The sequence below is a fragment of the Phalacrocorax aristotelis genome, chromosome 22 (genome assembly GCF_949628215.1).
Source record: "Phalacrocorax aristotelis chromosome 22, bGulAri2.1, whole genome shotgun sequence".
Classification (NCBI taxonomy): domain Eukaryota; kingdom Metazoa; phylum Chordata; class Aves; order Suliformes; family Phalacrocoracidae; genus Phalacrocorax; species Phalacrocorax aristotelis.
In genome coordinates, this window is record NC_134297.1 from 2,860,819 (window position 1) to 2,878,307 (window position 17,489).

General features: G+C 57.1%; 1 protein-coding gene and 1 long non-coding RNA gene across 3 annotated transcripts; both read right to left on the minus strand.

Annotated features, from left to right (window-relative positions):
• Positions 1–183: 183 nt before the first annotated feature.
• On the minus strand, positions 184–6,177 carry THY1 (Thy-1 cell surface antigen). Of its 2 annotated transcripts, XR_012664055.1 has the most exons (5): positions 6,043–6,149; positions 3,431–3,512; positions 2,959–3,294; positions 1,782–2,275; positions 184–890 (listed from the first exon to the last, which is right to left on the minus strand). XR_012664055.1 is itself a non-coding variant. In XM_075116049.1 (4 exons), exons 2-4 carry the CDS (start codon positions 3,465–3,467, stop codon positions 2,163–2,165), a joined length of 486 nt encoding a protein of 161 aa, XP_074972150.1. In that variant the 5' UTR covers positions 3,468–3,512; positions 6,043–6,177; the 3' UTR covers positions 184–2,162. The 2 variants fall into 2 exon arrangements, 1 of the variants encoding a protein (XP_074972150.1); XM_075116049.1 differs by having other exon boundaries at positions 184–2,275; positions 6,043–6,177.
• Positions 6,178–14,677: 8,500 nt separating this feature from the next.
• Positions 14,678–16,922, minus strand: LOC142067542 (uncharacterized). Its single transcript, XR_012664075.1, has 2 exons — positions 15,070–16,922; positions 14,678–14,813 (listed from the first exon to the last, which is right to left on the minus strand). It is a non-coding gene; the product is annotated as an uncharacterized LOC142067542 (long non-coding RNA).
• Between the last annotated feature and the right edge of the window lie 567 nt (positions 16,923–17,489).

Sequence of the window (17,489 nt, forward strand, 5' to 3'; positions counted from 1 at the left end):
TTGCCCCTGCCTGCTTCTCTCTGCAGGGCTCGGGCTGCTGGAGGCATGGTGGGGGCTCCTTGGGAGGGTGTCCCCCCGAGCCAGGAGGCTGAGGCCACAGGTTGCCCCTGACCTCACTGCAGGCTGGAGCCCAGCCCTGCCAAGGCCTCTCACCGCACCGCCTCACACACAGGTGACCATGGCTCCAACACACTACCCAGGGCTTTATTGTGCAGAGAGAGGAACACTCCTGGAGAATAAGTTTTTTTGTTGTTGCTTTTTGTAGGGTTCATTTTTTTCCCCCCTTAACAGAATTTCTTTTACGACAAGCTGTGGAAACAACTACAAATGCTCACAAAAAAAATGAGATTTGAGACGCATCTGCGCTCTGCCGGCTGGGCTCTGCGCCTGCCCCGGCGCTCACCAGCAAGCCCAGGGAGCTGGGCACAGCCAGACCTCAGCTATACACGGCCTCAGCAGCACTAGACAGCAAGCAAGCAGGCAGGGGTGGGCATGGGGTAGGAAGCAGCTCACGGTGTTTGGAGAAGAGCAAGGAGTGGGGAGCAGCTGCACGGATAGCTCAGCAGGGCTGAGGTTCACCCCATGGACCCGGATGCTCCTGCCTGCACCTTCCCCTGCCCCCGTGCCCTTCCCTGGGGGAGGGTGCAGCAGGGCCAGCCCTCCGGTCTCTCTCCCCATGGCTGACTGGGATGCTCCTTGCCAGGAGCCGCCAGGTTTCAGGGAGACCAGAGCAGCAGGCCCACTGGCTCCTCGGGGTCCTGTGGGGCATTGGAGAAGGCCTGGGCTGGCAGATGTGGGCTGTTGCTTGGTGTCCGTCTCCACACTCTTGCTGACCCCTGGGAACATCCTGGGTGGCCAAGAGCTGGGCTGCCCTTAGGCCCTTTTCTGCCCTTAAATGGAGACAGGGAAATGTTGAAAGGGAGGAGGGAGAAGAGAGGGGGCACATGGGTTTCTTCCAGCTGCATGGTGGGACTGGAGGAAGACTGTGCTGGAGGAAGGCTGCTGAGCCCACCCAGGGCCAGGCACCGCAATGTGTGCCATGAGGAAGGATTGGGGCCTCCAGATGTTTCCTGGGGAAGACAGGGTGACAGTGCAGAGGAGACCTTGGCGTCACGCTCCCATAAGGGAGCCCCCTCCCCACCAGCCTGCCTAGATCCAGCTCCGGGGCCCTTGGGGAGGGGAGCAGGGGCAAAGGCAGGGCTGTAGCTAGCTCAGAGAGGCTCTGCTTGCCTCCACTGTGAGCAGATGCTGGCAGCAATTCTCTCGTCACAGCTAAGGGCTGGTTCCTGGGGAGAGTAAGCGGTGTCTCAGGCTTGGGCAGCCCAAAGGTACCAGACGATGTCTAGAGGAGGCCTCACTTCCAGCTCAGCTGTAAAAAACAGACTAGGAAAAACTTGTTGCCAAAGCACGTTTGCAGTGAGCTCCCTCCCAGGGCCCCAGAAGAGCCCTTAGGTGGCAGAGGCATTTGACGGGCGTCTTCCAGACCTGCTCCCCTCTCTTCTCCCAGCCTGGCCAGGCCTAGTTATCAACTTGTGCCTCCCCTGCTCCCTCTGTCTCTTCCCTACTTGCTCTGAGATAGGACTCGCCTTGTGCTGCCTCCCCATCGCGGCAGCTCAGGGTGACTCAGGGCTAGAGGAGCAGGCTGAGAAATCCGTAAGTCACTTGGCTAGCAGGCAGGGTGGGTCAGGGGTGTCGGCAGCCCTGTCCCCTCTGGGGGCTGTGGGCACAGCACCCAGCACAGGGACCCGTCCGCACACTCTCGTATCATCTCTCTCTCTTACCTGCCAGTTTAGCTGTCTTTCCCCAGCTGAGAACAGGCAATCCCCGAAAGTTAAAGGGATGGGAGAAGCAGGCTGTGCGGGGCTGAGGCTCCAGCATGAGCAAACCAGCCAGCCTACTGAGCGGGGAGGTGCGATGGGAGAAGCAACACTGCCTAGCGGCGCCACCATGCTTTGGAGCAGGGCATGTGTGCGTGTGATGTCAGGTCTTGGCACGGGACGGTGGTTAGCATTAGGTATACGGCTATATAGAGATAACACAGAGAGAGTTCACTTGTTCCAAATGGTTCAGCTTCTCTTTCCAAGGGCTGCGTTCTGGTGGGGGAGGTGGGTTTGCTGGGGTACTCGGTGTGTGCGTGCGTGTGTGCGTGCGCACTTTTCTTTTCACAGGGACACGAAGTCCACGGCTTGCAGGAGAGGCAGGGAAAGGAGAAGCAGCAGGAGCCACGAAGTGTTCTGGATCAAGAGGCTGAAGCCGGCGCATTTCTCCAGTTTGTCTGTGAGGACAGGGAATGGGGAGGGAGAGAAAAACTGCAGTGAAATCGCCCGGAATAGGGATTGGGCTGCATGTTATAAGGGATACTCGGACTCAGGTTCTTGCCTTTTCTCTGCCACAGAAATGCAGCAAGTCCCATCCCAACTCCTTTTCTGTTTCCCCTCCTACCTTGTGCCTATGTACTGGTGAAAGACTTTTGGGGCACACAGACCCTGGAAATCATAACGCTGCCTGTGCCTGACTGAGGTGACAAGGGGATATGCACCACGTAAAACAAAGGACTCTGTGACTGGAGGACTGCTCCTGTGGGATGTAAGTGTGGAAAATCCCCGCTGTGCTCCCGCTCCAGACCACATACCTCTTCAGTCCTTCACCAGCAGATTTGCCCCCTCTGCTGGGACTGACTATGAAGCATCACCTATGGGAGGACACCCAGGCAATGTGCCCAAGGTGGGGCCCAAGGGAGGCGGGGGTAAGCAGTCTGAGATGGGGCAGAGTGAGGCCATCTGTGGGGCTGGCTGTTCTGTTTGCAGTAGGAAGGACATGTTAGGGTTGGGAAACATTTATGGGGCTCAGGGGGAGTTGGGGTCGCTATAGGGTGTTGTGGTTTTCTCTGCTGGCCCTGCCAAGCCAAGGAACAGGTGGGAAGGAGGGGCTGAGACCACACACCACTGCCTGACTCACCTTTGATGACAGTGATATTCTTTATCTGGTTGATAGTGTAGTCATTGGTGGCCCTCAGCTCGCACATGTAGACACCCTCATCACTGGTGGTGAAGCTCTGCAGGTAGAGGCACACCAGGTTCTTGTGCATGGTGACGTTGGCTCGGCTCCGGTAGACGTTCTCGGAGACACTGATGGTGCTGTGGATGACATGCTTCCTGTTGTCCTTGGTGATGCTGAACTCGTAGGTCAGGGGGTTGCTGGTTTTGTTCTCATAACGGCAGTCCACCCGGAGGCTCTGGCCCAGCAGGCAGGCACTCAGGTCCTTGATCATCTGGCAGTGGGCGGCCTGGAGGACTGGGAGAGGCAAGCAGGGGTTGGTCAGAGAGTAGCAGGCACTGGGGATGCCCAGGCAGCCTCCCGGCCCTCGCCCAGCTGCTCTGGGCCAAGCTCGCTGGAGAGCAGGGAGGAGATGCGTGTCTGCCAGCCGTACCTGTCAGGATGACAGCGATGCCGACGGCGGGGTTCATCTCTCCGCCGAGATGCCCAGCGGTGGCTGTCGCTGAGAGGGGAGTCTGGGAAGGGAGAGATAGGAAATTAGCTAGGCCATTGCCCTGGCACACAGATGCGGGCACTCGGTGGTGCAGATATGGGCACACGTGGCACGGGTGGGCAGTCTGCTTCTTGCACAAATGATGCTCTATAGCCTGCTCCTCATCATGCTGTTTGATCCTCTGTACAGGGACCAGCTGGTCCTGCGATGAACTAGGGAACTAGGCACTGTGTGTCTGGCCAACATCACCCTTCCATATCCCCAGGCAATACCAGACACGCTCTCTTTTCGTTGTCTGGATCCCCCATGCCAGACATTGAATGAGCATGGCACAGACCTGCAGCTGCCTCCAGCAAGGCCTGCGTGTGCTGCCCTCCCCACCTTCTGCCCCGTGCCCACGGTGGGTGTATAGTCAAGGGACGGGCAGGAGAAATCAGGATGCACCCCCGGTGCCTGTACATCATGGCCAGAGGGCTGTGGCTCACTGCTGTCAGGTGAGGGACCCTCCCTTGGCGCCGGCGGGCGCCGGGCCTGCCAGCCCCCCTGCGGCTCCAGGGGGTGAGCTCAGCAAAGATGACTCATTGTGATGCAGTGAGGGAAAAGGGCCAAGAGCAGCGAGAAGGAGGGACATGGCAGCTGGACAGGGAGCCAAGACTGCTGAAGGATGGCACCAAGTCTCCAGGGTCTGAGCTGAACCTGCCTAGCTGCAGGGTGGAAGGGTTTTGGGGTGGCAGAGTCCACTGTGTGGGTCCCTGGCCTGGTGCCTGTCTCTTTTCAGGCTGCCTCCCAGTCCGTATGGGTAAAGGGCCTCCAGATGTGCTGTCAAAACCCTAGGGCTGCTGACAGTCCAATCCAGCTGAGAGGAATCAATTAAAGGTTTGCAGCCCAGCCAAGCAGCCGCATGGGGAATCTAGCCGCAGACATGCGGAATGGAGGGAGAGGGTGGGGGAGCAGCAAAGCAGATGCTGGGGCTGAAGGACACACTGAGCGCCCTGCAGTCGATCCTCCAGGCTGGCAATGTGGGGCCACGTCCAAGAGGGGGAGGTGAATTACCACCCCTTTGGGACTCCAGGCTGGCAGAGCGGAGAGCAGACCCCCAGTTTGCTCCTTCTGAGCCCGGCTAAGCTTCCAGGGAAGAGCTATAAACTGTCTGCACCCCAGCCAACTGGATGTTTCTTTTTAGCATTTTTTGGGTCTTTCATATAACGTTCTAGGAGGAAATACCAAAACCATTTGCTCACTCTGAAGTTGTGACAAATCTCTATCCACAGTCCCAAACCCTGGCCAGAAAGAAAAATTCTCCTCTGTTTGGTCTTGACAACCAAGAGGTTGCAAATGGGGGCAAGTCATGATGAAGACTACCCAAGTCTCCTCTGGGGTCATAGAAATGGGCCCCTGTCCCTTGCTTTGTCATTTCCCGGCTCTGACCCACTCGTCTTTGAATGTCCAGGGACACTATCTAGGTCACAGCCAGCCTTTCCTCCCGAAAACCAGTGCAAATAAGCTCCCAGAGAGGGGGGCTTCCTTCCATCTACGTGCAAAAGCACCCAGATCATCTAGACTCCAGGCTCATGAGCCCTTGGATCCCTTGTACCCCTCCTCTCCTCCGGACAGTGGTGCCAGGAGGACAGCTAGCCAGGTAACTCTCACTCCTGCATGACCCCAGGGGCTTTACGTAGGGACAGGACTCACGGGGGTGGTAGCATTAGGGTGACTCCAACCCTTGCAGAGCAAAGCTTTCTGGCATGGCCTCTCCCACCTGCTCAGGCCCACACCACGGTAGTAGCTCTGTGTCCACCACCGTGACACGCTAAGGTGACAAAAGGGCTGTGGGTATGGTGGAGGTGGTGGGGGGGAGGCGTGGCGAAAGAAGAGAGCCAGACTGATGGGCTGAGAGAAACCAGGAGCCCCAGGAACCTGGCTGTGCTCGGGGGCGGCTGCCAGCAAAAGGGGGGCGCATGGGGGCTCCTGGGGACGCAGCGTGTGCCTGCGCAAGGGAGAGCGAGGCAGGCGCCCGCTCTGCGAGGGGCAGGAGGCGTCGGGGTGGCAGCTGCCCCTCTGGCAGGCAGCGGGCAGGCGTGTGGCAGTGCGCGGGGGCTGGAGGCGCGGGGGGAGGCTGGGGGTGCCCGCCTGCATGCGCACAGGCGTGCCCACGGCGGAATGCCGCAGTCCCGATCTTCGGGGGGGGGGCGGCACCCGCACCAATGCGAAAAAACGGAGAGCGTCTCCCTCGGCGGCCGCCGCCCTCCGGAACCAGCCTGTCCCCGGGAGCCGGGGACGCGTCCCGCCGCTGGGCGCCGCCCGGGCAGGGGCAAGGGGGGCTCCCCCGGCCCCGCCGCCCCACCCGGGGGCTGCGGACCCTCCCGGCGACGGAGGCGCGGCCGCCCCGACGTGTCCCCTCCCGGGCCGCCGCCACCCCCAACGCCGGCGGGGGACCCTTTCCCGCGTGGGAGGGGGCACAGCCCGCAGGGTCGCCGCCGCCCCCGGGGCCGCCCGGTCCGGAGCGGGGCAGCGCGGCGGCGGGGCTGCCCGGGGAGGGGGGCCGCGCTTACCTGCCCGGCGCTGTCCGGTGCTGCCGGCGGCGGGGGCTGCCGGCGCTGTCCGGTGCTGCCCGCGCTGCCGCCCGCTGCTGCCCGGCGCTGCTGCCCGGCGGGGCTGTGGGCGGCGCGGCGCTCCCGCAGTTTGGGAAGGGCCGGGCGGGCGGCCCCAGCAAATCACTGCGGGGCGGCGTCACGCAGGCTCGGCCCCCGGCCCTGCGGCGCGGGGGGGGGCTGCCTCTGCGGGTCTGCCCCCGCCCCCGGCTGCGGCCGGCCCCGGGAGGGGGGGGGGCTCGGCCCGAGCCCGGGGCGCCGGGCAGGAAGGAAGCCCCTCGGGCAGGCGGGGGGCAAGAGGGGTTCCGCCGGGGCGGCCCCTGAGCCTGGCTTGGGTAAGGCACGCACCGGTGTGGGGAGGGGTCCCATTCTCCCCCCCGCCCCGCCCCCCAGCCCCATTCCCTCTTTCTGCAGACTGGAAGGGGCGACAGATCCCCATTGCCATGGGAACATCACATTTTGCAGGACAGCTGCCAAATCTCATCTTCCCTGGCAATGTGGGACTTGTTCTGTTGGGAAAGGAAGTGGAAAGAAGAGCTGGGCTCCGGCTTTGCTGAGGAGGGAGGAGGTATTCCCCCTCCTGAAATGAGTAGGTCTCAGGTGCCTGACAAGGCCAACCTGCACCAATCCACCAGAGACCCATGCAACACAAGCTTCTTCCACATGGGAAATGGCGGTGGGAACGGCAGGGGACACAGCAGAAGCTGTTTGTGATGGTGCTGGCCACAAGCCTTAAGTTTTAGGCCCAGGGCCTGTGGCAATGAGGACAGAAACAAGGTCTTGCTCCCCACAGGTTCCCATGGTTGGGAAGGGGCTAAGCAGAGCTGCTTCTGCACAGGCAAAATACCTTTGCACCCAGAAGGCAGCCTAGCAAAAGACATCTTCCCTGCTCTTGGGCAAGGTGGAGATGACAGGAGAGGAGGGCAGCAGCAGGGAGCTGCGCTCCCTCCGGGTTTGTGTCCCAAGGCACCCCAGGAAGGAGCAGAAGCGTGCACAATGGCCTGCCCTGTACTTACCTCTTCCCACACCCCCTGGCTAGGCTCTGCAAAAAGGGCTGGCACTGTGAAAGCTGATATGAAAAGTCATATTCTGCTCCAGCAGAACCTGATCCCAGGTGACATTTGAGTGCTGAGGTTTTGCAAGCTGGCTGTGCCGTGGAGTTTTGCTAATTCTACAAAATCTTGGCTCCGTCTGCTCGCTCACTATGTGGGCTGTGGGTGTGCTGCCCCAAATGGGGCTGGACACCCAGGCTGGCTAGGGAGTCCATGATGCCCAGGGAGTATGTAGCAGGCTTCCCAGTGTGCTGCCATGTAGAGGGCAAAAGCCTCACCCTACCTGTTATGGCAGCTGGGCATCTGGCGTACCCAGGCTGTGGGGTCACACACAGCTGCATGTGCACAGCAACACAACTACACTGGTGACCCAGGATGGTACAGACTGATGGCGCTGGCTAAGGACAGGATTAAAGGCATGACAAACTGACACAGAAAACCACCAACATGACTGGAAGCCGATCAATGCAATGCAAACAGACAAGCACAAGAGGAGTGTTGCCAAATTGTCAGGGTGCAACAAATACAAGCATGAGGTCTGCATCCAAACAGAGCTGTGATATGGGACAGCATATGTAACCATACACACACATGTTCGCACACGGGTCCCTTTTACATCTAGCCCCACATCTCCGCAAGCTGTCTCTCCTCCATATCCCCACCCTCACCCCCAGCTATACGAACATAGGCAACCAGGGAATTGAAGGCTTGGCTTTTGGAGGCATGCAGTTGCCCAAGTCCCATTGCAAGAGATTTCAGCTCCCTTTAAATCTCTGGCTGGTGGTGCTGTGGAGGCCCGCATGATTGTGCAGTTTCTGGGCAGTGCTGGCAGTGAGCGTCCTGCATAGGCATTTGCAGGAAGCTCCTTGCAGAGGTTCTTCAGCTGGATAGTCCATTCACTGCAGATTGCAGTCTGGCTGCCATCCATAAACAAGAGAAAACCAGTCCCCAAGTCACACCTAATGCAGAGGCCTCCAAATATTAGTCAAAGAAAAAAAAAAAACCAAAAAACCTAAAAACAAAACACCACCAAAAAGGGTGGGGAGGGGTAAATCTAATAATGACACAGACAAATGGAGAGGGGGCAAGCAGAATTTACAGTAGCAGGTTATCAGACAGACAAACAGCCAGGAATAAACAGGGTCAAGGAGGTAGCCAAACAGACACTGCAGCACAGCAGTGCAGATACCAGCAGGTATGGGTTGATGTGGCAGAACAGATAGACAAGCAGGCAGAAGCAGGGCACAGACAGCCCTCCTAGGAGTTCAGATAAGCCCAGCTACCCCTAGCTTCTGTCTGGAGAGAAAGGCAGGGCATGTGGGGAGTCCTGCTCCAATGGAGTGTGGTGGGGGCATCACAGCTGCCAGTAGCTCAAGGGCCTTTCGCAGTAGCTGCAGGGGGCAGGCTGGGAGCAGCGGCACTGAGGAGGACCATGACTCGGGTGCCTGGTGCTGCTGCAGTTATTAAAACCTGGCCTTGCCCCAAGGACATCCTGCTGCAGGGGATGCACTTCTAGGAGGGAGGTGCGTGCACATCTTTCCCAAGAGGAACATCTATCCCCTACCCTCAGCCTACCCCAAACACGGCAATAAGTGAGTGTCTCTCCCTCCTGCTCATGAAACACTGCACAGTGTACTCCCTGGGTCCTGCTCAAAATGTGACAGCAGGATGCCTACGCAGCAGCTGGTCCCTGTACAGCACCCATTTGTCCCCCACTGCTAATTGCTGGGGAGGGGAGGTATGAAGTCCCACCTACTGGGACCTGAGAGCAGCACTCCTGGAGAAAGGCCCCTGGCATCCTCTCTAAGGCCATTAGACCTGGGGAATTACAGGATGGAGGAGTGGGGGAGGGCATCTGAGATTCAGTGCAATTGATCTGGCAGAGATTGCAGCTCTAGGCTTGACTGATAGAAATGCTCACCTGCCTTGCAGGGCAGCGCCTGCCCCTTCGCGTCCCCACTCTGCTTGGCAGTCTGGCCAAGCCCCAGAGCTCTAGCTGGCAGGAGGACTGCAAAGGATTCATGCTTCTCACTGCACTAAGCCAAACCCAGGCTGTTCCTGTTCCACCTTTGAGGAACAAGAAAGGCTACGGAAGAGCTTTGCCCTTGATTGGAGAGACAGAATGGCCCCTGGGAGCCGAGCGAGGCCCCACAGATGCTATATGTAGCATAGCCTAGATACAAATCCCCTGGGCTTTGTGGCACCACTGCACAGAACAGGGGTGGAGGAGACTGCTTCCCTCCTTCCTGCATGCAGCACACAGCCACAGAAAACAGGAGCAGGCAGGGCTCCTGCTGCAGCACTGGTCCAGGGTCTACTTTGCTTTGAGCAGCCACGTTAGCGTAGCAGAGGAGGTGGCTGGCTGGCACAAAGGCCCAGCTCTGCCAGGGTGGCTTGCCTGCAGTGTGCAAGGCTCTGCTGTTGTAGCCTCTACCTGTTCTATGGCTGTACCGTGAGTACACACCTCAGTCTAACAGAGAGAGATCCAGGGCTAGGAACAACCTGTGGGGAATCAGCTCAAGTCCCTGCACTGACATACCTGCCCACAGGAAGATCACTCCCTTCCCTCTGTTCCTCCCTGTTTCCCTGCGTGCTCTGGCTAGCAGAAAGTCCCGGCCCTGGGCTCACGCCCAGTCCTGCAAGAGTGCTCCAGAACAGGGATGCTATGCCCTCCGGCTTGTTGTGGTGGCTTGCCTTGAAGGGAGGCTTCTCAGGGAGACTGCCAGCAGTGAGTGTTTGCTACAGTGCAGGATCCCCCATCGTAAATCCCTGCTTCACCTGGTACTGCTGTCTTTCCACACTACTGGGATCTGAGTGGCACCAGGCAAGATCCCGGCAATGCAGCTCTCCTGTGCAAGCAGAGCAGAGCAATTCTCCTTGTGATCTGGTGCCCATCTGGAGGAGTGGGTGACCACCTCTGTCTGCTTCTATCCCTTCCTGCCCACAGCCACTAAAATTTTCCTGCAAGATACTTGGAAATCCTTGTGGGAGCCAACCAGGACACTAGAAACCAACTCAGCCTGGAATAGGGGGTTGACTGAGGCACAGAGCTCTCTGCTTGCTCCATCTGCTCCCCAGACTGAGTGGGAGCAGTGCTTGGCTGCCTCCCATTGCAACCAGTGATGCATTCTGCTGGCAATTGACAAGGACTACTTTTTTCACCCCACAGCTGCAAGGATAGAGGAGCTTCTTTCTGCACCATGCTGTGCAAACCTGATCTCTGCTGAGCTCAAAGGGATACTTGTCCCTGGGGGAAGAAGAAACTTTTCTGCCAACTGAACAAGGCAGGTTTGGCAGACAACTCAGCTCCTAGCTCAGAGTTTGCAGATGAACATCTCTTACCTCTAGGGTGAGTGGCCAGAAGGCCTGTATTCAATCTCTTTGCAAGGGTGCCACGTACTATGGGCTCTTCGTATGAGAGTAAACACAGAGAGAGAGTTGGAACTGGGAAAAGATGCCACTTCAGATGATGAAACTTCCCTCTTTCACCCGCTGAACACCTTACCCTGTGTCACACTACCTCCCCACCCCCTTAAGATGGTAATCAAGGGGGGTGTCTCTGGGGGCTGATGCCAGGTTGTGCAGCATTAAAAGTCCTAGAAAGGCAGCTGATTCCCAGAGACCCCTGTGTTTTGGAGAAATTTACCCGTGTGGAAAAGGAGAAGCTCCTAAGGCCTTCCTAGAAAGATGCTGGACAGAAAAAGGAACATAGAGCACAGCACAGCTTCTGCTCCCCATCCCCGACCTAGCTTTCTCTTTTCTGTCTCAGGAAAGATGAACAATGCAAGTTACAGAAAATGGAAATAGTTTCCCTGAAATCTCTCCTCCTACCTGCTAAGTCTTAAAGAATGGAAATTGTGTATTATCATTCCTTATTTATGAAGAAGCCATCAGGCCAAGACGATTAACTCTCACCACGCAGGCTCCTGCAGACAGTTCCAGAGAAAAGTCACTGGAAGCAACTGCCTGCTGGGTGCCCCTGTACTCCAAGCCAGCCAGGAAGGTCCTTGCTCTGGAGAGATGCAGGATAATAAAGGCAAGCAAGTTTGCCCTTTCAGGCACAGAACAGAGCCTGGTTCTGCATTGATGCTGGACACCGTCAGGAAAACTGGTGACAGAGGGAGACCCAGGCCTGGTGCTCACCGCAGCAGTGCTGGAAGGGCAGGGGCTGTCACTACAGCACAGACAGTGCTTCCCTTCAGCAGCCAGCCAGCTGCTCCCTGCACTTGGGTTTGTGTCATCAGCTCCAGCGCTCCCTCATCCACCCCATTGTCAGCCAGGACAATAGGAGCGTGGACCCAGGCTGAGCAAGGAAGGGCTTCCCCCTGCTCCCTGCCTTCTTGCAAGCCTGTGCTGCCAGCGCGCCTCCTTAGTGCTCCTGCCCCCAGGACAGCTGAGGGGAAAGATAGCACTCCCTGCCCAGAGCCTGATGCTGGCTCTCATAATAGGCACTTAGCAAGGCCTGCTCCCTGTGTTACCCTTTGTCTCAGCATCAGGCCACAAACACCAGCAACCCTTCGGCCATATCTGGCTGCGCAAGCAGACTTGTGCTCGCCTTAGTCCCTCAGTGACTCCTCCCAGTCTGTAACAATACATTGTTTGGAGCAGAGGAAGACGTTCAAGTGCTTCCCAGGCAGCTTTTTACCCATTGTTGTCTGCTGCTGTTTGCTTAGTAGGCTGGAGAACCTTGCGGTTCTGGGCTCTTGAGGCAGAGCTGGGAAGGCAGAGGCCCCTGGACCCCCAAGACCGCAGGAAACGCGTCCCTTCCTACCTGTGTGCATCAGTTTTGCCATAGAAAAATGTGGCCTGACGAAATTCCTTCCTTTTTTTTTGTCCAGGCCAACCCTCTGCTTTGAAATACTGATTGCTAGGAGACAGATAGCTGATAAAGACACCACAGTCAAAAAGAAACGCTGAGCTTTTGTAAAGAGAAATGACAGCCATGGGTAAAAGCGAGACATGAAAGGGAAAGAAGAGAGTCTTGATTGTAGCAGTGAAGGAGTTACCCAAGCACCCACTGAAGAGCTGTATGCTGGCGTGAGTGCTCTCCGATGTACTCACTGAGCTACCACAAGCACCAAAGCCCTCCAGCAAACAGAGTCCCAATCACTTCATTTATGCTATAGTACAGAGAATTTTTTCCAACAGTGCTACAACACCAAATGTCTGAAAACGCTGCTGTCTTGGGATTTTTCCATCATAACGTCACTAGAGGCAGGCAAGAGGGCCCAGCCTTAGCCCAGCACAAGCCCCTTGCCCCATAATACAACAGCTGTCTTGGAGACATCCCCAGATGTTTCTGCACCGCTGGAGCACTGAAGACAGGCACCTCCAGGAAGCCAAAGTTTGCTCAGAAGTGAGGTCCCATGTGGCAGTGTGCTCCCCCTCACCTGATCCCTTGCCCCAGGCTCTGCTCAAGTGATAAGTACCAATGACAGTTGTGATAACAAACACCGGGTTGTGATGGCTGCATCTGTCTCAAAATGGAGTCCCAGGAAACGGAAGACCACAAAATAGCTGAGGGATAATTTATGGATGTGTGTCCTTGTCCACCTAACCAGAGTGCTAATTAATATCCAACTCAAGCCACACTTGGCAGAAACTAACATCTGCAGCTGGTACGTAGGTATGACTATGAGCCAATCATCTTTTGGGGACATTTTCTGCACTGAAAGAACTCAACTCTCTAGAGCTGAATTATCTGTTCAGCTATTCTAATCTATTATTATAAGCAAGCAATTTTTGGGGAGGTTCAGTTGGAGTTGGATGAATAAGCCTAATTCATACAATGCCGTTAGTAACTTCAAACTTAGGAAACTAACTCCAAGGGGAACTTTGAATTCTTCCAAAACATGTCAATACAACTTATTTCCACCATAGTCAAATCTGAGGACTGCCTACTGTACCGAGTGCACAGTCCCATTTGCAAGCATAGGTTCGCAGCAAAATCTTTCTTACCTCTAAGTTCCACCCTATCACCACTGTTTCCTTAGGAAGATAGACCTTAAATGCAGTTTAGGTGTGCGCATTGGAAAGAAGACAGGATCATGACAGGGACCTAATGCTGCTTTATCTAAAACATCGGTAACTGAACAAGCTAAGGCCCTGCCATTCCTAGCACGTTTTAAGTTTAGCCTAGTAGCTTAATATACATGAGAAGAAAACAGCACCCTTCTCTCTTTAATGACTTCATCAAAGGACAACAACACAGCTGGTAATTACGGTCTCCTCTGTAAATGCAAGCAGCAAAACGAAACAGCCTGAAAGGAGGACACCACTGGCGAGAGCCTCACAGGGAAAAGTACAGTGGGTACCACAGCCGTGCTTGGCAGCGCTGTCCAGGCCGCACTAACTGCCCTTTGCGAGGCCCTGCTTCAATATTGCAACAGCTGCCAACTTACTCCTTTTAAGTGACACCAAAACCTCTCCCCAGGAGTTTCATATCAAAGCTGCCACTCCCACAAAACAGTGGGTTTATTCCAAACCTTCCTTATTTTCTAGAGCAAGGCAGGGACCCCAGATGCAGGGACAAGTATAGCTGCTCTGTTTAGAGGCCCTTTTCTCTGGTACTGACAGCTGCAGAACTGTAGAGCCCTGTACTGTTACTAGAAATAAACAAGTGAAAGGCAACGCATAAAGAATAAACTTCTGCAACTTCCAAAAGTAAACACCCCCTGACTCTATATCTGGATAATATCTCTCCCTGTAGCTTCAGATATCTTGAACATGCTGAGAAACAGAAGTGGCGCAGCACTTAGCTAAACATTGCGGAGTTTAGGATCCTGGCAGCCAACCTGATGACAATCACCTTACTCTCCTACTCTTTTAAAGTAAGTTTCATGGTTTATTAATCTGTGCATTGCAACTTAATAATAATTATCTGTATGTTAAATGCACAGCTTCATATTTGTCTGTAAACAAAACATCTGGCAACAGGCTGTGTCACTATCAAAGCTACAGCACCTCACCCTTCTTCTGGAGCTCTTCAGCTCCACATTCAGCAAAGCTCTTGCAAGCAGCCCCTCCAGACCCCTGAAATACTACGGTACAGCTACGCAGCCACACAATGCCCCCGGTGTGGCACTGCTCCCATATCTGCTCTGGTATTTTTGTGACTATAGGCATTGAGAGCTACTTACAAGCACGTGCAGAATAGAACACATACATAAGTAACCACAAGTGCACCAGCGGAGTAAGGCTCGCTTTTTCTTAGTTTCAGATTTGAGCACTCCTTTATTTGAGCAAATCCTCTGCTACAGAAGGTACATGAACTGCCCCCAAGGATGTCCCATTACCAGGCCAGGCACAGGGTCTAAGTAAGACCTACTGGCAATCCTGGAGATCTGCCCTATAGTATATCCAGTATGGCCACCTATCTGGACACCACATCATGATACCACTTGGAAGCAGCTAGAACAAATACACAACCACCTAATCACAGGAATAACTCCAACAGCTGTTAAAAAGGTTAAAAAAAGAAGCGTTATACAAACTTAAAGAGAATAAGAAAAATTAGGTATGAAAAGTGCTATAAATACAACAAAGATGGAAAAAGCCTTTTATTGACAAATCAGAACATTGAAGAGTGTGAAAAAGGGACATCAGAGACATGGATCAGGACACAGATTACAAAGGTTGTCTAGGTACTGGGGTCGAACTGCTTCCTCCTCTGCGGAGATGCTGCAATAAAAAACAAACATAATAAGAAACAACAACACCACAAAACTTAGAGACTAGAGAAAAAAAAAAACATCCTAAAAGAACAGCTCTGCCATAGAAAAACCGTTTAACATCTAGGATACACCATTCCCTACACCTACATATCTGGTAGAAAAAACCTCTGAAGAAAACCTAAAGCAGCAAGTCCCTCCATGCAGTATATGATGACAGCCCCCACTATCCCATAAAAACCCTGCTGCTTCAGAGCTCGTCTCACCTGAGCCGCGCACAGCAGAGCTCCGGCCGGTGCTGGAGCCGGGCTCGGAGGCGGGCACCCCGGGCAAAGCAAGCTGGGCACGCAAGGCGGCGGCCAAAGAGGCTGCGCCCCTGCTTACAGGGGGCTCGAGCCACCGCCTGGACTGCAAAGCGCCCGGGACTCCAGGGCACTGGCCGGGCCCCGGCTTACAGGGCGGCCCTGGTCCCAAAGGCCCACCGAGGCTCCTTCTCTCCGATTCAGGGGCACCCTGACCCACACCCCGCTAACGGGGCGGTCACCCCACGCAGGCTGCCAGCGGAGCACAAAGGCTCCCAGGCCCAGACCCTGATTACAGGCAGGTCGACACCCAGGGAGCCAGAGAGCTCGGCCTTCCCCCACAGCGACAGGAACGAGACTCAAAGCCTGGCAGCGGAGCTTCACGGCCAAAGGCCGGGGGGCCGGGGCCCCGGCCCCGAGGACAGGGAGGGCACACATGCCCGGCCCCCACATCTCCTGGCCCCACGCCTCTGAAAGGCCAGGGCCAGGGGCACCCGCCTGCTTACAGGGGGTCCCTCCAAGCGCAGGGAACGCGCACGGCCCTGCTTACAGGGTGGCGGTCCCGCTCGGCTCCCACAAGCCCCACGGAGCCCGAGGCTCCGACCTGCGCCCGACTTAGGGGCCGGCCGGCCTGGCTGCACCACATCACCACGTCTGCAGGAGCCCAGGGAGCGACCTCGACCCCAACCGCGGGGAGGTCGCTCCAGCAAAGGCAGCGCCAAAGGCGGGACTGCGCCCTCGGGCACAGCTCTCCCTCAACCTGCACCCTCTAAAGGGCAAGGGAGGGCTCGTTCCTGTTGGCTGGCTAAAGCAGCCTCCCCAGCCCTGCTTACAGGGGCTCGGGCTGCTCCTGGGGACAGGACAGAGGGCTCCACGGCTCCTGACACACGCCCCAAGTGCACTCGGGGCTGGCACGCTGGCAGCTCGCCAGCAGGACAGGCAGCCACGCAGGCAGAGACCCAGACCCTGACTACAGGCTGGTCGCCTTGCCCGCGCTACGACTAAGCGGCTTCGCTCCGTCCTTAGAGAGAAGGGAAAGGGGCAAGCCCGGACTCCCCCTCCACTCGCGGGCTCAGAGGGGACCCCCCTGTTGCTGCACAGAGCCCTTCTTTCCCTCCCGGGAAGTTGAAGCTAAGCTGCAGCGATTTTAAGGGGGGGCCTAAAGGACAAGCTCACTCACTCGCTCACACCGACAAGGACAGGGACAAGGGGGGGAGACACACACAAACACAACTTCCCGGAAGAGAGAGCGAGCTCTGTGCAGCCAGTGTCTGGGGAGCCATCCCTACCCCCGAGCAGGAGAGGAGAGCCTCAGACCTGCCCCCCGGGCTGCACGGAGGCCGAGGGGGGGCCTCAACGTGCCAAGGGGCCTCACGGGTGGCCGAGGGGCAAATGCCGTGACACGCCCCGACTCCGGGGGTGTCACGCTGGCCAGGCCGCCGGCAGGCAGAAAGCCGCCGCCGGGGCTGGAGCAGGGGGGCGGGAATACGGCCCTCCCCTGCTTACAGGGTGGGCTTGGGGTCCAGCGAGCTCCATTTCCCCCTCGGGTGCGGAGGCGGTGGCGCTCACCCTCCTTACAGGGTCGCCACTCCCTCCAGGCAGCCAGAGGAGCAAGGGCGGCAAAAGGCCCACGACAGCAAAAGCAAAGACCGAGCCCTGGTTACAGGGAGGTCGCCCAGCGCAAAGCCAGCACGGGCACCCCAAAGGTGCCCGCCCCGCTCTTACGCGACCACGCCCCGGAGACAGGGAGGTCCCTTTGCCCAGAGCGCCTTTCTCGTGGCCCCTCCGCAGCCCGACGCCGCTCCCCGCTCCTCTTCTCGCTCACTCTTGCCTCGCCGTTCCACACGACGCCTCTTCTCTCTCCTCCGCCAGCTGCTGCCGAGGAAGGAGGACACGGTTAGGCCTGAGCATCACAGGTTGGAAGGGACGCAGCGATCATCTAGTCCACCCTTTGAGAAGCATCAGCTCCTCCAACTCAAGGAAATGGGGATCCCTACACCCCCAGAGGAAGCTCCCCGAGGCACCACCCGCCCGCCGCCAAGCCCCCACCTCCACAAAACCCTGCTGCTTCAGAGCTCGTCTCACCTGAGCCGCGCACAGCAGAGCTCCGGCCGGTGCTGGAGCCGGGCTCGGAGGCGGGCACCCCGGGCAAAGCAAGCTGGGCACGCAAGGCGGCGGCCAAAGAGGCTGCGCCCCTGCTTACAGGGGGCTCGAGCCACCGCCTGGACTGCAAAGCGCCCGGGACTCCAGGGCACTGGCCGGGCCCCGGCTTACAGGGCGGCCCTGGTCCCAAAGGCCCACGGAGGCTCCTTCTCTCCGATTCAGGGGCACCCTGACCCACACCCCGCTAACGGGGCGGTCACCCCACGCAGGCTGCCAGCGGA

Bases quoted from the DNA above. Each gene is read 5' to 3' on its own strand.
- THY1 (XM_075116049.1), bottom strand. From the start codon at position 3,467: ATGAACCCCGCCGTCGGCATCGCTGTCATCCTGACAG. The intron at 3,295-3,430 runs GTACGGCTGGCA...TGCCTCTCCCAG, and splicing joins CATCGCTGTCATCCTGACAG to TCCTCCAGGCCGCCCACTGC. The intron at 2,276-2,958 runs GTGAGTCAGGCA...CTGTCCTCACAG, and splicing joins GAATATCACTGTCATCAAAG to ACAAACTGGAGAAATGCGCC.